Source organism: Serinus canaria, chromosome 12 (genome assembly GCF_022539315.1).
Source record: "Serinus canaria isolate serCan28SL12 chromosome 12, serCan2020, whole genome shotgun sequence".
In the NCBI taxonomy this organism is placed as follows: Eukaryota; Metazoa; Chordata; class Aves; order Passeriformes; family Fringillidae; genus Serinus; species Serinus canaria.
In genome coordinates, this window is record NC_066326.1 from 20727206 (window position 1) to 20745596 (window position 18391).

General features: G+C 45.7%; 2 protein-coding genes across 8 annotated transcripts in view; one reads left to right on the forward strand and one right to left on the reverse strand.

Annotated features, from left to right (window-relative positions):
• FGD3 (FYVE, RhoGEF and PH domain containing 3) overlaps positions 1-18391 on the reverse strand; it is a 107303-nt gene that overhangs the window by 17003 nt on the left and 71909 nt on the right. For all 7 annotated transcript variants that reach the window (XM_050979333.1, XM_050979337.1, XM_050979332.1 and 4 more), the window contains 5 exons: positions 18051-18143; positions 16082-16161; positions 15662-15692; positions 15074-15175; positions 8-70 (listed from right to left, as the gene is read on the reverse strand). In XM_050979333.1, the coding sequence (XP_050835290.1) occupies positions 8-70; positions 15074-15175; positions 15662-15692; positions 16082-16161; positions 18051-18143 (369 nt within the window). The remainder of the gene's footprint in view (positions 1-7; positions 71-15073; positions 15176-15661; positions 15693-16081; positions 16162-18050; positions 18144-18391) is intronic.
• Positions 7788-10636, forward strand: LOC127060077 (uncharacterized). The gene is made up of 2 exons (XM_050979339.1): positions 7788-9094; positions 10154-10636. The coding sequence occupies exons 1-2, from the start codon at positions 8153-8155 to the stop codon at positions 10202-10204; spliced, it is 993 nt and encodes a 330-aa protein (XP_050835296.1). The 5' UTR covers positions 7788-8152; the 3' UTR covers positions 10205-10636.

Below are 18391 nucleotides of genomic sequence, written 5' to 3' on the forward strand. Positions count from 1 at the left end.
TACTCACCCCTCCTAATGCACCACCACCATCTGTTCCTGGCATTGATTCGACTGAGCTGGTGCTGGCTATCTGAGGAGAAAGAGAATGACACAGAACAGTTTCAACATGGACATTCTTCCTCAAATATATTAACTCTGAAAAGAAAACAAACGAGAGAAAGGAAAGGAAAGGAACGGAAGGAAAGAAAGGAAAAGGAAGGAAAGGAAAGAACTGAAGAAAGTGCACGTAATCCAGTACCATTATTAAAGACAGGACAACTGACAGGTCCATTACCTCCACATGACCTTCCCGTCCCGTCCCCGCCACTTCCACCCTTCCCTTGTCACAGGCACTTCCCTTCCATTGCCCGTCCCGGCACCCGTACTTCCCTTCCCTCGACCGTCATTCCCTTCCCCTTCCCTTCCCACCCGTCCCTTCCCTTCCCCCTTCCACACCCTCCCTTCCCTTCCCTGCCCGTCCCTTCCCTTACCCTTCCCCCCCTTCCCTTCCACTGTCCCCTTCCCTTCTTGTCCGCTTCCTCCCCTCCCTCCCTTCCTCCTTCCCCTGCCCTTCCTTCCCCTCCTCTCCCCTCTCCTGTCCCCCCTCCCTCCCCTGTCCCTGCTCCTTCCGTCCTTCCTCCTTCCTCTCCTCTTCCGTCCTCCTTCTCCTTCCGTGCCTTCCTCCTTCGCTCCTGTCCTCCCTCCCCTCCCGCCCGCCCTCCCCCCTCCCTCCCGCCTCCGCCCTCCCGCCCTCCCTCCCTCCCGCCCTCCCTCCCGCCGCCCTCCGCCCGCCCTCCCCCACCGCCCGCCCGCCAGCCTCGCCCTCCCTCCCGCCCGCCCGCCCTCCCTCCCTCCCCGCCCGAACTCCCGCCCTCCCCCCCGCCCCTCCCTCCCGCCTGCCCTCCCAGCCCCCGCCCTCCGCCCGCCCTCCTCCTCCCGCCCTCCACCCGCCCTCCTCCCGCAATAGCTCCTGTGTGCGGTGGCCCAGGGCAGCAACGGACCCGCCCCCGAGTTTTCCTTTTCTTTCCTCAGCCCCCTCCCCTCTTTGCTTGATGCGCCACACTGACTTTCCTTCAGCCCCTCTGATCCCCGCCTCCCCTCGCCAGGTCGCTGAGTTGCCCGGGCCTGTCCACACACCTCCTCTTCGTCCGCCCCCTGCCCTTCGCCGGGCTGGCTTTCCACTACCCCCAGGTGCCCCTGTTTGCCCCTGTGCTCACCCTCCTGCAGCTCTGGGTGGCTCTGCTGTGGACTACGGCTTTACCTATTCCCCGCTGGCGCACCGCATTGCCCACCCTTTCCTTTTGGGTGCCCGCCCCCTGGTGCCTGTCCTCACATGCTGCAGAAAGCCAGTGCCAAAGTCTGAAGGACACTTCTCTATTGGAGCCTGCCTGCCAGACCAGCAAAACTCTGTGAAGGCACTTGATTCTGAGAGGAAGAAAATTTACTCTATTAAAACACCACTCAGTTAAGTTTCTTCTTCATAATACATTTCAATCCCTAAATAAATGCAAAGTGGCATCTCCATTTGTACAGTTATGGAGATGTAGGTGTACTAAATACACAGATGTTTGTACATCTATATATATTCCTATAGAGTTAATATATAATCATATATCTTTATGTATGCCATATATATAGACATTTATGCATTCAATACTATTCAATACATATAAAGTGCAAATAAGCTTTGTACACTGAGTACCAAAATCACAGGCTACATTCTAAAAAGAATGAAAAATCACTTTATCTGCAAATGAATTTACAGGGAGTTTGGTAGTTTACACAAGGTTTTCAAATTGTTAGATTCTTTATGATAAATTCTCCTGTTATTCCCATAGATCATTCTTCCTTTGCCAATCAGACAACATCTCTTATTTCAAGATTATCCAAATGGCCAGTGCATTTTGGCACTCTGGCTTCATTTTATTTCAAAGCAAGAAGGTTTAATCTCTGTTTGAGTGGCCAAATTGAAGAGCTATTCATTATGATGCCTCATTGGATCTATTTATATTCTAATACAATCAATCAACTCTTTAGAACAAGGAAAGGAGCAAATGCATCCCCTGGGACCAGGGCTGTGCCACCCTAGAGGACTTCCTAAGGGAATACAATTGAATTAAGGGAAGCATCACTACTCAGCTCTAACCGGCTATTTTTGCCTCTGCAAAAACCCAGCAACCCTGAGGTGTTCACATCATCTATCCCTCAGTCCTCTGCAAAGGGGGCTCTTTTCACTGGAATCCTAATCAACCCAGGGTTTTACTATGCCTAGTAAAAGGACACCTGCATGCTGTGATGGGACTTGGAAAAAGAAAAATGTGGAGGAAAAACAGGGTTTGAAGAAGAGCTTGAGAAAAGCCCCAGCAAATTTAGGGAAAAGAGTAAATTCCTCCAGTTGCCTATTCAGATCACCATGTCTGTTTGTTTACTTGGAATAATGGGCTAAAAATAAAATACCCTCTACTCTTACCTGGAAAATATTTCAAAAGGGCTTCTCCCTGTTACATTACCATTACCACTCACAGTGTCTCAGAGCTGGTAACAATAGAGTTATTGACATGTATGTAAGAACCACACAGATCTATGGGGAAAGAAACAGTGGCATCTAACATTCATGATTTAACAAGCAGAAGCATTGTCAATCTCGAATCCTAGAGATGTCACTTCCACAGAGCTCAGCTCTCTGCAGCACTTTTCCTTGCCAGCCTTCCAAGACTGCACAAACTGGGTCCATCACCACACCAGGTGCCTTCAACTCTTCTGAAGCAGTGGTGAAAGAGGTCCTTTTCCTCAGGAACATATTTAGATGGTTTTGAAAACACCTTTCACATAGCCTGGAAATGCTGCAGGTGAAAAGGGAGGAGCTAAACCACAAACGAACCCTAAAGCTTTCTAAAAACCCTTCTTAAATTACTACTGCTACCACACAAGCATGGTCAGAGTTGCATGCACTGGTCATGAACTGCAACCAGTCCTAAGCACTGTAACAGAGAAAATGTATGGCCAAGGATGGGAAAAAACCAATTTGACTCTTTTGGTACAGGCTAATTTCTAGTAGCTGTTACAGATCCAGATAGGAATCCATGAGTGCATATCCATTTCTTGAGACAAAAACAAGGGTCTCTTTTCCCTCTAAAGCTGCTGCCCAGTATTCCATAGATGATATGTCTGGTGGATGCTACCTAGTGCAGTGTATTGCAGTTAGAATGTTCTCAGTATTTGTCCAGTTTTCCTTACAGAAATACTTTCAGTCTGTTTTAACTGACAGCGATTTCTGTCACATCTAGCTGTGACATCAGTTTCAAAGCTGATTTTCTAGAGAAGATAATCTCCTAAAAATGCAGGTTGGTATTCTGGCATTAAAGAAATTACAGTACAGACTGCATTAATATCACAGCCAGGGATAACCCACACTCCTGCTCTGCCTGGCTTTTATGAAGAGTAGAGTATATAGCATATGACGTAAGTAATTCATGCTTTGGAAATTGTATAAAATTATAAAGATCCAACCATGCATATGACCCCCAAGGCCAGAAGCAGGGCTTTTCATTTTCAAAAGATTTCCCAGACTCGCCCAGATAAAATCATGGCCATTAACGAGTGAATGAGCCTTTCCTGGGTGATCATCGACCATTTCCCAAGAATGTCCAGAACATTCATCAAACAACACTTGGGAGAGATTACATTGGATGTCCTGGCTACAGCTGAAAGGAAGACAATTTCAAGGAGCCCAGACAGACATCCAAACTTATGGACTGACTTTTGTACGAGACTGAATCTGTATAGTTCCTGTTATACATATGTAGGGACTTAGAGAAATCTTAGGTTATTTCTGCTCCAGGCAGAATAAACTGTATATAAGCTGGCTACCTGGAGCAGTTGGTGTGACACTCTGGGGAGACGCTGACACTATGTCGGTCTGTCCCAAGTTCACCCAGTGTCAAAGTCCGGGGTTGACACTGTCTTGGCTATTGCGGTTTTATAATATTCTATTTTTTTTGGTTGTCGATCTAATAAATTTATAACATATTTTTTATAAATTTGGCTGCGGAATTGATCATTTATAACAAATTGGTGACCCCGACATGATCTGATATTGGGGTCCGGGAACCCCTTTTCCCGCCCAGGGGGCGCCCCGCTGGTTTTAGCGGCCTGGACAGGAATCGGATTTTGGAACCAATCAGATCTACAAAAAAACGCAGACCGGAGCCGTGGATGAGGATTGGAGCTGCGTGCTAACGGAGCCACAGCCAAGGGAGATAAGGGCCCATTCTCTACTCGGAAAGAACTAGAGATATCTCCGAGATCTGAGGTTTTTCATCCGTAAAAATCAATGTGCACGAAGAATTCCACGCAATAAAAGGACCGTAATTATTGCGTGGTTGGGTGGAGCGAGATTGGACGTGTGTGTGAGACGTGACATTGTCACGGAGCGAGTGCGGACCCCACGACTGCGGTTCCACTATCCCGTGAGGGAAGTGGCCAGTCAAGGGGGAAGCGAAAGGTTCTGGTTTGAAACACACGAGACCTGGGGCTCGGCAAGAGTCTAGGGGGAAAACCGGTCACGTTTGGTATCGGAAGGGGAGAAGCGAGCCTGGAAAAGTCCAGGAACTCGTATGCCTTCTGAAACTGGAGAAACAGGTGAGAAAGACTACCTACAAGTCGACAGGGCGGTCAACTGTCCGACTTGGTCAGGCTGGCGACTTTTCATGAGCCAGAAAGCCCGATGGAAAAAGGACTGGGACTCGAGATGAAAGCCCCAGGAAAACAACAAAAGGTAAGGAAATTCGTAACCTTCTTTGAGAAAATGGGGTTGGGAAAAAGCAAGGGACAAAAGAAAACCTAGGAAAAAATCCCTCAAGTCCCCGGGAGAGTGTTACCAGAAATACCCCGAGATAGTCCTCTGGGGTGGATGCTGGAACACTGCGATGAGAATCCACAGAGGTGGGGGAAATCCAAGGAAAAGATGATCGATTTTAGTATGGAGGAATGGGGAGAGAGGGAAATCGGACAGTACGTGGTTTGGCCGATATTCGGCATGTTTGAAAGTTGGACTTGTGAGTCTTTATTTGACCATGTGAACAGTCGCAGTCCGCAGGACCCAGAAAAAATTGAGTATTCAGACATGTGGAGGCATGCTCATCTGAGTCTGTACCCAGTGAGAGCCTGCCGGCTGCGGTGAAAGCAGGGAGGGAGTGGGAACCATTGGAAAATCTTCCACCACCTTACCTTGTGGCTCCACAGCAGCCAGGTCCCGCGCTGGCATAAGCGGTGCCAGGAATGCCTCCCGAAGTGGGGGTGCCGCAAGCTCAGGCGATTGCATCACCGCTGCCCCCAGAACAAGCGGCAGCATCCACTCCCCCACATGGCCACGCTGCTGCAGAGCAGCCACAGCCACAAGTATCCCTGAAGGTCGAGGAGAAGGGGGCAGGTGTTCCCAGGGACGACTCTCCCCCGGCACGCCGAACTAGGAGGAGAACGAGGAGGTTGACCATGGGGGAAAGTGGGGATGAGGAGGAAAAACTTGGTGTCTACCCCTTACGGGAGGTACCAACGGCCCCAGGGGTGATTGGGTATGTCCACACCCCGATTGACACCAGTGATGTAAGAGCGTTCAAAAAAGAGATGGGAAAGCTGATGGATGACCCGCTCGGAGTAGCGGAGAGGTTGGATGAGTTTTTGGGAACAAGCATATACACTTATGAGGATCTCCAAGCGATCCTCAGGTCGTTATTTAATAATGAGGAGAGAGACATGATCCAGTCAGCTGCGATCAGGGACTGGGAAAAGCGGAACCCGAACGGGGGGTCCGGGGAGGAGCGGTGGCCGAACCAAAAGCCGTCTTGGGAAACCTAGATGGAAGAGGGGAGGCAGAGGATGATAAATCTGAGAAATATGGTGATTCAAGGTATCAGGGAGGCGGTACTGAAGGGGCAGAACATGAGCAAAGTGCTCAGGTGTCACCGACATGTTTTATGAAAAATCCTTTACTTAGGATTTTTCCCCTCCTGAGAGCTGAGAGGCATCAGGAACAAACTGTAAACAATTCTTATCTGCTACTGTGGAATGCAACTGGGAGGTCTGTGATTGGCCCCGTCAAACTGTTTCCAATTAAGAGCCTATCACAGAACACCTGTCCGGCCGGTCTCGGTCTGAGAAGACTTTTTGTTTTCACATTCCTATTCTATTCTTAGCTTAGCCTGGTAGTGAAATCCTCCTCTCTATTCTTTTAGTATAGTTTTTATATATTATCTATCATATAATAATAAATCAAGCCTTCTGAAACATGGAGTCAACTTTCTCGTCTCTTCCCTCATCCTGGAACCCCTGTGAACGAGGTAACACTCAGGGAATGCCAAGGGAAGGATGAAACACCTACGGAGTGGCTGGAGAGACTCCAGAATGGTTTGAGGATGTATTCAGTGACAGACTCTGATTCCCCGGTGGGGATGGTGTTGTTGAAAACTCAATTTGTGGCGAAATCTTGGGAAGATATTTGGAAGAAGTTAAGAAAAAATAGATGGTTGGCAGGAACAGGGGTTGCAGGAATTGTTGTGTGAAGCTCAGAAAGTTTACATGCACTGGGATGAGGAAAGGCAGAAAATACAAGCTAAAGTCTTGGTGGCAGCGGTGAGAGAGGCTCAGAAACAGGAACGGGGAAAGGATGCGACCAAAAAGGGGTTGACAAAGAAAACTGGTCTGTCTCAGGCTCAGGACAAAGGTTCTGGGGAGCAAAAGTGGGAGTTTGAATGTTATTACTGCAAACAAAAGGGGCACATTAAACAAAATTGCCCCAACAGAGCCAAGGATCAGGCAATGTTTCAGGAAGATTAGAGGTGTCAGGGGCTTTTCAATTTGGGTCCCAGAACATCTAGGGAGCCCTTGATAAAATTAAAAGTTGGACCCTACAAAGAAGAATTACAACTTATGGTAGATTCAGGAGTAGAGTGGACAATGGTGTTACAAATACCGAAGGGATGCTCTTTGAGCGATGATTCCATGGTGGTGACAGGAGAAAAAGGGGACCCTTTTGAGGTCCCGATCATAAAATTGTTGAAATAAGCACGGGAAACAGAAGACACATTGGTAACATTTTAGTAGCTAAAGGTGCAGACTTTAACTTGTTGGGGCGGGACGTGATGGTTGCTCTAGGGGTTGGGCTAGCTGTGGAGAAAGCTCAGCTCAAAGTGAGAATTTACAGCCTCACTGCCCCTGATGAGGAGAAAATAGACCCGAGGGTGTGGTCCCGGGAGAAGCTGGGAGGTTGGACATAGAACTGATTCGGGTGGAAATTGAAAGGCCTGAAGACCCTACAAGGGTTAAAAAATACCCCCTCTCCATGGAAGGGAGGAGGGGTTTGAAACCAGTTATTGACGAATTAATAAAGAAAGGAATATTAGAACCTTGCATGTCACGACACAATACCCCGATTTTGGCAGTGAGAAAACTGGACGGCAGCTTTAGGCTGGTGCAAGATTTACGGGCTGTGAATCAGAGAACTAAGACTCTGTTTCCCACTGTGTTGAATCCTTACACTTTGTTAAACAATCTCTCCCCTGAAGATGCGTGGTACAGCGTGATTGATTTAAAGGACGCTTTCTGGACGTGTCCTCTGGATGAGGGCAGTCGCGATTATTTCACATTTCAATGGGAAGATCCAGAGACAAATAGGAAGCAGCACCTCAGGTGGACTTTGTTGCCTCAGGGCTTCGGGGATTCTCCAAATTTATTTGGGCAGGCACTTGAGCAGGTTTTGAGTGAGTTTGTACCCACGGAGCTTCTACAATACGTAGATGACTTGCTGGTTGCAGGGAAAGGGGAGGAGGAGGTAAGGACAAACACAATTGGGCTTTTGAATTTTTTGGGAGAAAGGGGATTTAAAGTTTCAAAATCAAAATTGCAGTTCACTGAACCAGAGGTCAGATATCTGGGACATTGGTTAGCAAAGGGAAAAAAGAAATTGGATCCAGAGAGGGTGGCAGGGATTATTGCCTTACCACCCCCGCAGACAAAAAGGGAGGTCCAGCAGCTTTTGGGGTTGTTGGGGTATTGTCGGCAGTGGATTGAAAGTAAGGGTGACAAGGTGAAGTTTCTCTATGAGAAACTCACCACAGACAGGATCAAGTGGACACAAAAGGATGAAGAAGAGTTTAAGGGGGTCAAGGAGGCGCTCATGGCAGCTCTAGTGTTGAGCCTCCCTGATGTCAGGAAACCTTTTCAGTTGTTTGTGGACGCTAGCAACCACACAGCACGTGGGGTGCTGACGCAAGACTGGGCGGGGATCAGGAAACCTGTAGGGTACTTGTCCTGGCTTTTGGACTCGGTCAGCAGAGGCTGGCCCAGGTGTTTGCAGGCTATTGTAGCTGTGGCTACGCTAGTGGAGGAAGCTAAAAAGGTGACTTTTGGAGCACCTCTAGTAGTATTAGCTCCACACAATGTGCAGGGCATACTACAACAGAAAGCAGAAAAGTGGCTCACGGATGCAAGGTTGCTGAAGTATGAGGCCATTTTGATTCATTCACAGGATTTAGAATTGAGAACAACGACTGCGCAGAACCCTGCACAGTTTCTGTTTGGGGAAGTGGCAGAGAAACTAGTTCATGACTGCATGGAAACACTCGAGCTGCAAACCAAGATCAGGGAGGATTTAGAAGAAGAAGAACTAGATGAAGGGGAAAAGTGCTTTGTAGATGGGTCAAGCAGAGTGGTTGAAGGGAAAAGAAAATCAGGATACGTGGTTGTGGACGGGTTGACAGGTAAAGGGATAGAGGCAGGTCCCCTGAATGCAGGCTGGTCTGCACAGGCATGCGAATTGTATGCGGTTTTGAGGGCATTGAAAAGACTGAAAGGGAGAAAGGGAACAATTTTCACCGATTTGAGGTATGCCTTCGGGGTGGTTCATACATTTGGAAAGATTTGGGAAGAGAGGGGGCTGATCAATACGAGGGGAGAAGAACTAATGCATGGGGAATTGATCCGACAAATTCTGGAAGCACTGAGAGGGCCAGAAGAAATTGCGGTGGTCCATGTGAAAGGGCAGCATACAGGAATTCAGTTTCGAACCAGAGGGAACAATTTGGCGGATCAGGAGGCCAAAACTGCGGCACTTATGGTGGTAAGTACCCCAGAGCTTGAAAGAGAGGAAAACCCCTGAGGATTCCCCTCAGCCCTCCCCAGAGGAAATTGAATGCTATGAGAAGATAGGAGGTGAATTGAAAGAAGGTAAGTGGAGGCTGCCTGATGGGAGGGAATTAGTTTCCAGAGGATTTACTCGGAGGATTCTGTGAAAGTTGCACCAGAAAACACACTGGGGGGCACAGACTCTAGCAGAGCAATTTATAAAATTTTTCGGATGCAAGGGAATTTATGAGTTGGCGAGACAGGAGGTAGAAGGGTGTTTGATTTGCCAAAAGATAAACAAATCAAGAGCCAGGAAGGCTGCCCTGGGGAGTCGCCCCATTGCATACCAGCCATTTGAAAGAATTCAAGTTGATTTTACTAAATTGCCAAAGGTGGGAAGGTTCAAATTTGTATTGGTGATTGTGGATAAATTGACTCATCGGGTAGAAGCCTTCCCCAGCTCTTGAGCAGACGGTGGCCAGAAAATTGCTGGAAGAGATTCTACCCCGATATGGGGTAGTGGATTACATTGATTTGGATCAGGGAACACATTTTACATCAAAGGTTATTAAGCAAATGGCTGATGCTTTGGGCATTCGGTGGCAGCATCACACTTCGTGGCATCCCCAGAATTCAGGACAAGCAGGACAAGTAGAAAGAATGAATCAAACTTTGAAGGCACAGTTATCAAAATTGATTTTGGAAACAAAGATGTCCTGGTTGAAGTGTTTGCCCTTGGCTTTGTTTAATATCTGAACCATGCCTCATTCAGAGACGGGGTTCTCACCATTTGAGATGCTGTATGGGATGCCATACAAGCATGGAAGGCCAGTGGGGCACCCCAGATTTGAGGATGGTCAGATTCAACCATACCTGGTTGCAATCAACGGCAACTTACAGGAATTTCGAAAACAGGGAATAGTGACACAGAGTGCTCCTCTGGGCTCCACTATTCACAAAATTCAGCCTGGGGACAAGGTGTTTGTAAAAGTGTGGAAAGAGGCACCACTCTCTCCTCACTGGGAAGGTCGTTATCTTGTGCTCCTGACAACAGACACGGCCATTTGGACAGCGGAGAAGGGCTGGACACACGCATCTAGGGTGAAGAAAGCTGAGCAGCAAGAGGAAGCACCTGACTGGAGGGTCACTTCTTCCCCCGGCGACTTGAAAATCTGACTCCAACGTCCTCATAAATGACAAACAATGAGCGGATCAATTGTATACTGTCAGATTGTGTATGCTATCCGTTCGTGCATTTTAAGTGTGAATATTGTCAAGGGGGTTTTGTGATTCATTGCAGAAGGGGGTAGAAGCCGAAAGGACTGTGCACTCAGTGTTTGGAGGAGGAACTCGAATTGACTGACCGTATCCTGACCTTAGCCACAAGTCTGGGTATCATTGAATTAGATTCTCAGGAGTGGTTTTGTATTTTTCAAAATGGGGTGTGTGGGAAGCTTAGGTCCCAAGCAGAAATTCTGGATGTGGAGTGCCGGAAATCCATCAGGGTCCCGTGCAGTTCCGATGCAATCAGGGTGTCTCGGTGGGGAGCCTTTAAGAGGAGGTATGTGGCTAGGTCCGAGGGCGTCTTCCCTGAAGAGTACTCCCGCTGCCGTGAAGATGGTCTTCCTCGCCGCTGGTGGCACCCCAGGGGGCGGAGGCAAAGGCAGAGGAGTACGCCTAGTGGGAATCCTGATTGGCCTGAGCCTAGTCATTTGCGGGACGCAGAGTCTGAGCACTGAGATCCCCAGGAACAACGGAAGCTCCGTGGATGAGTGTGGAAAATGCACTCAGGTGGTCCCAGTCGCCGGGGACGGGGGATCCTCGACATACCAAGCCCGAGAGGAATGCCTGAACAGAACTAGCAGGTACTGTTGGAAAAATGGTACTCGGGTGAAATTGTGTGACTTGGAAAGCGGGACTTGGTGCATCAATCCCGAGGCAGGGTTAAGGAACGGGCAGTCAAATAATCACGGGTTCCAGAGGAAGAAATGTGATGTAGAACAAATGTCAATCCCCATTTGTGACCAGTGTAACCGAACTATGTGGGTTGGGGGAAAGACAGAGTCAATTTTTATTGCATATCACCAGGTGAACCCTTTGTGCTATGATAGCACAAGGCTGGGGGTATGCACAATGAATGGGAAAATGTATTGGGTAACAAGGAATACGAAATTTGATAATAAAGTTACCAGGAAAAAGAACCCACTCATATTGGATCTGGCAAGAGCAAAGGATGACAGGGTGTGCCTGCAATATGATAGGGTGTTTTGTTTTGCAAACAACAAAGATGATGAGGATCCTGAAGGGAAAATGAAAGAAATAATTCAAGAAATGAAAAGAAAGGAGTCAGAATTGAGGAAACAGAGGACTGAGCAGGAAAGGTTGAAAACACTGAGTAAACAGTATGAGGCCTTGGAAAAACAATATGGTGATGGGGAATTACCTTCCCCGGACAGGAACTTATTCATTGATCTGATTCAAGAAATAGCAACAGAATTGGGTTTATCGAACTCTTGAATTGTGGGGGGCTGAAATCTGCTGAGAAATGGCCCTTGAAAGGGGAAGGTTTGGCTCCTGAGCAACTTCTGAAATGGGATAGCTCAAGGGTCTCAAAATGGGTACAGAGGCCTGAGGGGTGGGTTTTGGACCAAAGAGTGATTAGCTCAATTTGTGTCAGCCAGGAAGGGAGAGAATACACTGAAATGGTAGGATACACTCCCTGTGTGTCTACTTTGACGGTGAATTCTGATTCAAAAAGAAAGGGATGGCTCCCTGCCCCTCCTTTGGGGTATTGGAGTCTGAAAAATGATACGAATTGTGAGTGGGACGAGAGAACAGGATTATGCTGGGTTCAAAGTCCAGGAACCAACCCTTTCCAATCCTTGGAAAGTGTAAGAGAATCTGGGGAGACCCAGGGAAAATAGACACTAAATAGAAAGCACTGGATGGGATTTATTTGATCTGTGGAAAGAAGGCATACAGTGAATTACCCCCAAGGTGGAAAGGGTCTTGCACTCTAGGTATGATCAGGCCAGTTTTCTTCACTCTCCCGAGAATGAAAAGCAATCTGTTAGGGGCTCCATTGTATGAGACCTTGAAAAGGGAGAGGAGGAGTCTGAAGAAGATGATACCAGTGATAAGCAGGAGGCAAGCCTGGGGGGAAGAGGAGTGGCCAGCGGCAAGAATAATCAATTATTATAGGCCGGCCACGTGGGCGCAGGATGGAAGCTATGGATATAGGACCCCGATCTACCTACTGAACAGGCTAATCAGATTGCAAGCAGTTATGGAAATTGTATCAAATCACACATCAGAAGCCCTGGACTTACTAAGTCAGCAGCACACACAGGTGAGAGCCTTTGAGTACCAAAATCGAATAGCATTAGACTATTTGCTGGCCGAAGAGAGAGGGGTGTGTGGAAAATTTAATGAATCGGAATGTTGTATTGAGATTGATGATTATGGGGAAACCATAAGAGGTTTGGCGGCCAAAATTAAAAAGGTGGCCCATGTCCCCGTCCAAAAATGGAATTTGATTTTGCAGTCCTCCTGGTGGGACAATTTATTTGATGGAGCATGGCAGAACAAAGTAATATTTCTCATTCTCTGTTCAGTAGCCAGGATCCTATTCCTACCCTCTCTGATTCCATGCTTTCTCAGACTGATCCATTCTGTAGTCAGAGGAATGAAGATTGCAATAGTCCCCATAGACTCGGAGGGAGCTTCCGGAGGTGATGCATCTATGAGCATGCGACTCGGGGAGAGAAGGTATGCCAGCGATGCTGCAGAAGCACTGGCAAGGTTTGAAAGACAAAACACAGAAGAAAGGAGTAGTATAGTGTATCAGGGCATCCCACAAGGGGAATACTGAATAGTGTAAAGGGTACTCCACTTGTGAGGAACCCTCCATAGAGGTGGGTAGAAATAGAAAATAATGAAGTAGAAGAATGAATTAAATGGGTAAAATAAATGGGGAGGGATTGTAGTATATGATGTAGATAATTCATGCTTTGGAAATTGTATAAAAATTATAAAGATCCAACCATGCATATGACCCCCAAGGCCAGAAGCAGGGCTTTTCATTTCAAAAGATTTCCCAGACTCGCCCAGATAAAATCATGGCCATTAACGAGTGAATGAGCCTTTCCTGGGTGATCATCGACCATTTCCCAAGAATGTCCAGAACATTCATCAAACAACACCTGGGAGAGATTACATCGAATGTCCTGGCTACAGCTGAAAAGAAGACAATTTCAAGGAGCCCAGACAGACATCCAAACTTATGGACTGACTTTTGTACGAGACTGAATCTGTATAGTTCCTGTTAAACATATGTAGGGACATAGAGAAAACTTAGGTTATTTCTGCTCCAGGCAGAATAAGCTGTATATAAGCTGGCTACCTGGAGCAGTTGGGGTGACACTCTGGGGAGACACTGACACTACGTCCGTCTGTCCCAAGTTCACCCAGTGTCAAAGTCCGGGGTTGACGCTGTCTTGGCTGTGGCAGTTTTATAATATTCTATTTTTTGGTTGTCGATCTAATAAATTTATAAAATATTTTTTATAAATTTGGCTGCAGAATTGATCATTTTTAACGGAGTATAAATAGGAGGCTAAACCATGAACACAGAAGCAAAATCAAATGGAATTTACAAAGCAAGATAATAATAATGAACTTGACCAGATGCTGTGTTTTAATTACATAGAAAGAAGTGTGCCTATTAGTTTGCTTATTATTTGGGCTCTGAATGCAGCCTGGCTATGAATGCAGTCATAAGTTAACTGAAAAATATAGGCATGAATTGGGTATTTTCTATTTTTTCCCCCAGGTATTTTTAGCTGATTAATAGTTCAGGATAAGTAAACTAGGCCAGATTCTGAAAATGGCCCATTGCTGGCAGCTATCAGCAGCAGTAGTCTAGACTCTATGGAGTGTTGTGAAGATCTTCTCTGTCAATTTGATTATGTGGGGATGAAAGGCATATCCAACATCTCTCCTGAGGCCCTTGGGAAATAAGGCAGATAAAAAAATCTAGATTTTTCTTACCTGAGTCACCAAATCAGTCCTGAATCTCCAAGGAGAGATGTCAAAAATGGTTAGGTACCAAAACAAAATAACCCCAAACAAGCAATTTAGGAGGCAGGGGATGGGGAAGATAAAAAGCTCCCAAAGGTCAATCTCTGCAGATGGACCTTCTCTCCCTCTGCTCCAAGATCTACCATGTCTGAAGGCATAAAAGTCATAGGCAGCACCATATGATATTCCTAAGTATTTTGCACTTTCAGGGCCCATTCCTCTTTAGTTTGTAGCAAATGCCTGTGGCTAAGGTTATCACCATCATTTTCAAGTTGAATGGAGAGATACGGTCCTGATGTCAATACTTCTAAAACAAAATTCCTAGCAAACACAGAGTGATACCTTATGCTGTAGAGAAACAATAAACTTTCAAGACTATATTACATATGTACTTGAAGAGTATTTTTCTGAAATACATTTACTATCTAGAAGACAGTATTTTAAGATCTTTTTAAAATGCATAATTTTCCTTCTGAGTCTTTAAAATATTTTAAATAATAATAAAATAACATCAAAGAAATAATGCCAAAATGCATCTCTGATGAGATGGGGAAAAGTAATGAACAAAATCCCTCAGGGACACAGATAACATTCCAGACCACTAAGCACTTATAACATTGAGGAATTATACCTGTTCTGCTAAAAAAGGACACCAGCCTGGAAAACATGCCTGATGGGTCTCTGGCAATTGAATTGTCCTGGGTAATTTATTCTGTATCTGCATGTCTGATTAACTGTGACTGATACACATTTGAGAGCTAGAGAAATGCAGATTACTGCCGTGTAAGGTCATATAAAAATCCAGAACAAGACTCCACTATTTTAAAGTTAGCTGTGTAAGTCTCAACTGCTGGTAAAACTATTCTGGCAAAGGAGAACAAGCACTGGTACTTACTGAGGAATCAGGAGGATGCTCCTCCTCTTGTGAAAAAGAGCTGTTGAAAGCTCTGAAGGTCTCACTGTTCTGTTTGTGTTTTTCGATTGTGGCTTGAATGACCTGAGACAAAGATGTCAGCAAAGATAAGAAGCATCACAAAAAAAAATTCTCTCATAGGAAGATCGGTAGGATTATCATTTGGTGAAAAACCCTTACACTTGTATAAATGAAAAGGAAACTTAAAAACCTTAAGTGGTGGTGTTAAGCCCATTTTTGTTTCAGTTAAAAACTAAGACTGCCATCAGACAGGATCTCTACAAGTCAAACTGGAAGAACATACAAGGTCTGATGCCTCAGTCTCTTCTCATACTGGGCTTGAGGAATGCACGAAAGGAGAGCCCAGCTGGAGCCCCCAGATGCTTTCTGGGGCCAGCTGGTCAGCACTGGGACTCCTGACTGAGCTCCACACTTCTCCATGAGCAACTCCACCACACTGGCCCACCCAGCTTCCCTGCACAGCCACATTAATTCAGAACCCCAAAATGATGATTTTAAATGCTGCCTGCATGGTGATTGCCCTCCTTATCATTTGTGCTTTGTACTAACATTAATCCATTCCCTCTTCTCCTCTTCTGTCCTGTTAAAACAAAAGAAAAATAGAGAAAACATCATTGTTCTACTTAAAACATTTTCAGTAAATTCAATTCACAGCTTCACAGCTTTATATCCATTAGAATCTTAGCTTTGCTATCCACTATTTAAAAAACATTATTGATAATTATTGACAGTAATTATTACCAAATGTCAAAAATACTTGAATTGTTGACACAGTGGACCCTACAAGCACTACTTTAAACACTGTAAGCATTCAACTAAGGCAATCAACACACTTTGACTTAGGACCAACATTCTCTTACATATCTGTTACCCACCTCTGCTGTTCACCTCATAATTTAAAGCTCGGTCAGACTAGCACAGCCTGTAGATCAATTTCACAAACCTTCAAAGACAGAACAAGTATCATACCTGGCTTGTAGTTCCAATGATCTCTTTTTTCCTGTTATGGAAAATGTATGAGCCACATTTTGCTTGGCAATTTCTTGGACCTGTAAAAAGCACATCAGCTTTTTTACTCCTCAAACTTGTCTTTCCAACATTTTTAATGACTTACAAATACAGTCATTCTTCGAAATGCTTAGTCAAAAAGATCATTTGGAATAAAGTATAGAAGTAGAAAAAATAAGGGACTGTTCCCATAGTTACCTGTCTTGCTACAAAACTTGTGTGTCAGTTTCACCAGTCAGACTCCTATGGCAGTAGGGGGAGATGTGCCAGCCAGGGAACAAGGTAAGGCTCTCAATCCAAACATGTCACACAGTCACCATTATTATGCTCCCCTTTGAATGATTCTTATAAAATTTTTAAAAGTACAGCTGTCAGAGACTGAAATGTTATAATTTATGTCTTAAACATCTTCATGAAAGACTTTTGCTTGTTATAGCAAAACTGTACAAAAGCTGCAGAGAAAACCACCAAAACCCTGAATGGAGCCCTACACTGCTCCTTGATGAAGATAAGATAAAGTGACTCAGGGGAGAAGAATACATTCAGACAGGGATCAAGCTTAGCATCTTCAGGGTGGAAGTCACAGCCCCGAGGCTATAAACAGACCCTCAAACCAAAGGGTGGGGGGAGGAGAGGTTTTGGGTGTGTGATGAAAAAGCCTCTGATTCGAGCAGTGAACACACATCTTCTGCTGTGCAGAGGAGCTCAGCTGTGGGCCCCTTCACCCTGGCAAAATCCGCATCCACATGAAGGAGAACAGCAGAGTCATGGCCCATCAAACACCCCCCCATAAAGGAGTCCCCAGACCCTGTACCAGGGATGATGCAACAGATCCATAGTGTTGCAAAGGACAGTGCCAACCTGCCCTACTCAGGGAGGCATGTGGGTGTTTCCACCTGGCCCAAACCACTTCATCAATCCACTGGACTCCATACTTTCCAGTGACAGGCGGCAGGGGGGCCCTCACCACCAAAAAGAGCAGATGGAGGGGAGCAATGAGATGTTGTTGGGACCCTGGGAAGGGTGATATGCTTCCACCTAACTAGTGTCACCTTGTCCCTTTCTCTCCACCCATGCACACTTTTTTTTCAACTTCTGTCCTTATTTTCTCTTTCTTTCTCTTTGCCTCTTTTACTATTAAATAAAATTCATCACTTTTTTTTTGGCACCAACATCTAACTTTGTTTGGTTTTAATCAAGTTTTGGTGTATATTTCGAACCTTTCTGGGTTCCATGAGTTTTATTCACAGAGGCTTAGTTTCCTTTGGTCTTCTGTGTTAAACTGGTTTGTAACACCAACCAACCAAAAAAACCCAAAAATAGATAAAATTATAGAGTCATTAACGTTGGAAGAGAACTTAAAGATCCTCAAGTCCAACCATCAAAAGAGCACCATCACATTCACCACAAAACCATGTTCTCAAGTGTCACATCCACATGTTTTTTGAGCACTTCCAGAGATGGTGACTTCACCCCTTCCCTGTGCAACCTTTGCCAGGGCTGGAAAACCATTTCAGTGAAGAAATATTCCCTAATATCCAACCTAAGCCTCCCCTGGTGCAACTTGAGGCTGCTTCCTCTCATCCTGTCACCTGTGAGAAGAGGCCAACCCTCACCTGGCTACACCCACCTTTCAGGCAGTTGTAGAAAGTGAGAAGGTCCCATTCCTTGTCTCCATACAGAATCCCCCCAGCTCCCTCATCAGACTTGTGCTCCAGACCCTTCCCCAGCTCTGTTGTGCTTCTCTGGACACACTCCAGCACCTTAAGGTCTTTCTTGTTGTGGAAACACTGCATTGATCCAAAGTGATCCAGAGCTGGGTTTTAGAACTCCATTATATTTTTACATTAATGTAATATTATGTATTTAGATTCAGCAGGGATCCAAAGCTATAAGAACATTAAAAAAAGGAAAAAGAAGAGATGCAAACCTGCAGTCCTGCAATGTCCATCTTCTCTCGGACACTGAACTTCTGGCCAATCAGCCTCAGTTTTGGCACACAGTACAGCACCATGCTGTTAAACTGCAATGAGGCAAAAGTTTAACTTAGGCAGTTACATGCTGGACACAGCCTGCACTGTGAAAGTTTAGGGCTCCCGTGTGTTTTACTCTAAGAGATAGTTCTCAAGAGGAGATTTAAGGTGAAAGTGAGACTGATGGATCATTACTGAATGACGTGGGCAGACAGAAACACTTCAGCCAGTCACTTCTCCCTTCTGCCTCTCCCTCTGAATTGGACTGCCTTGAAAGCACAACAGCTCTTCTTCCAGC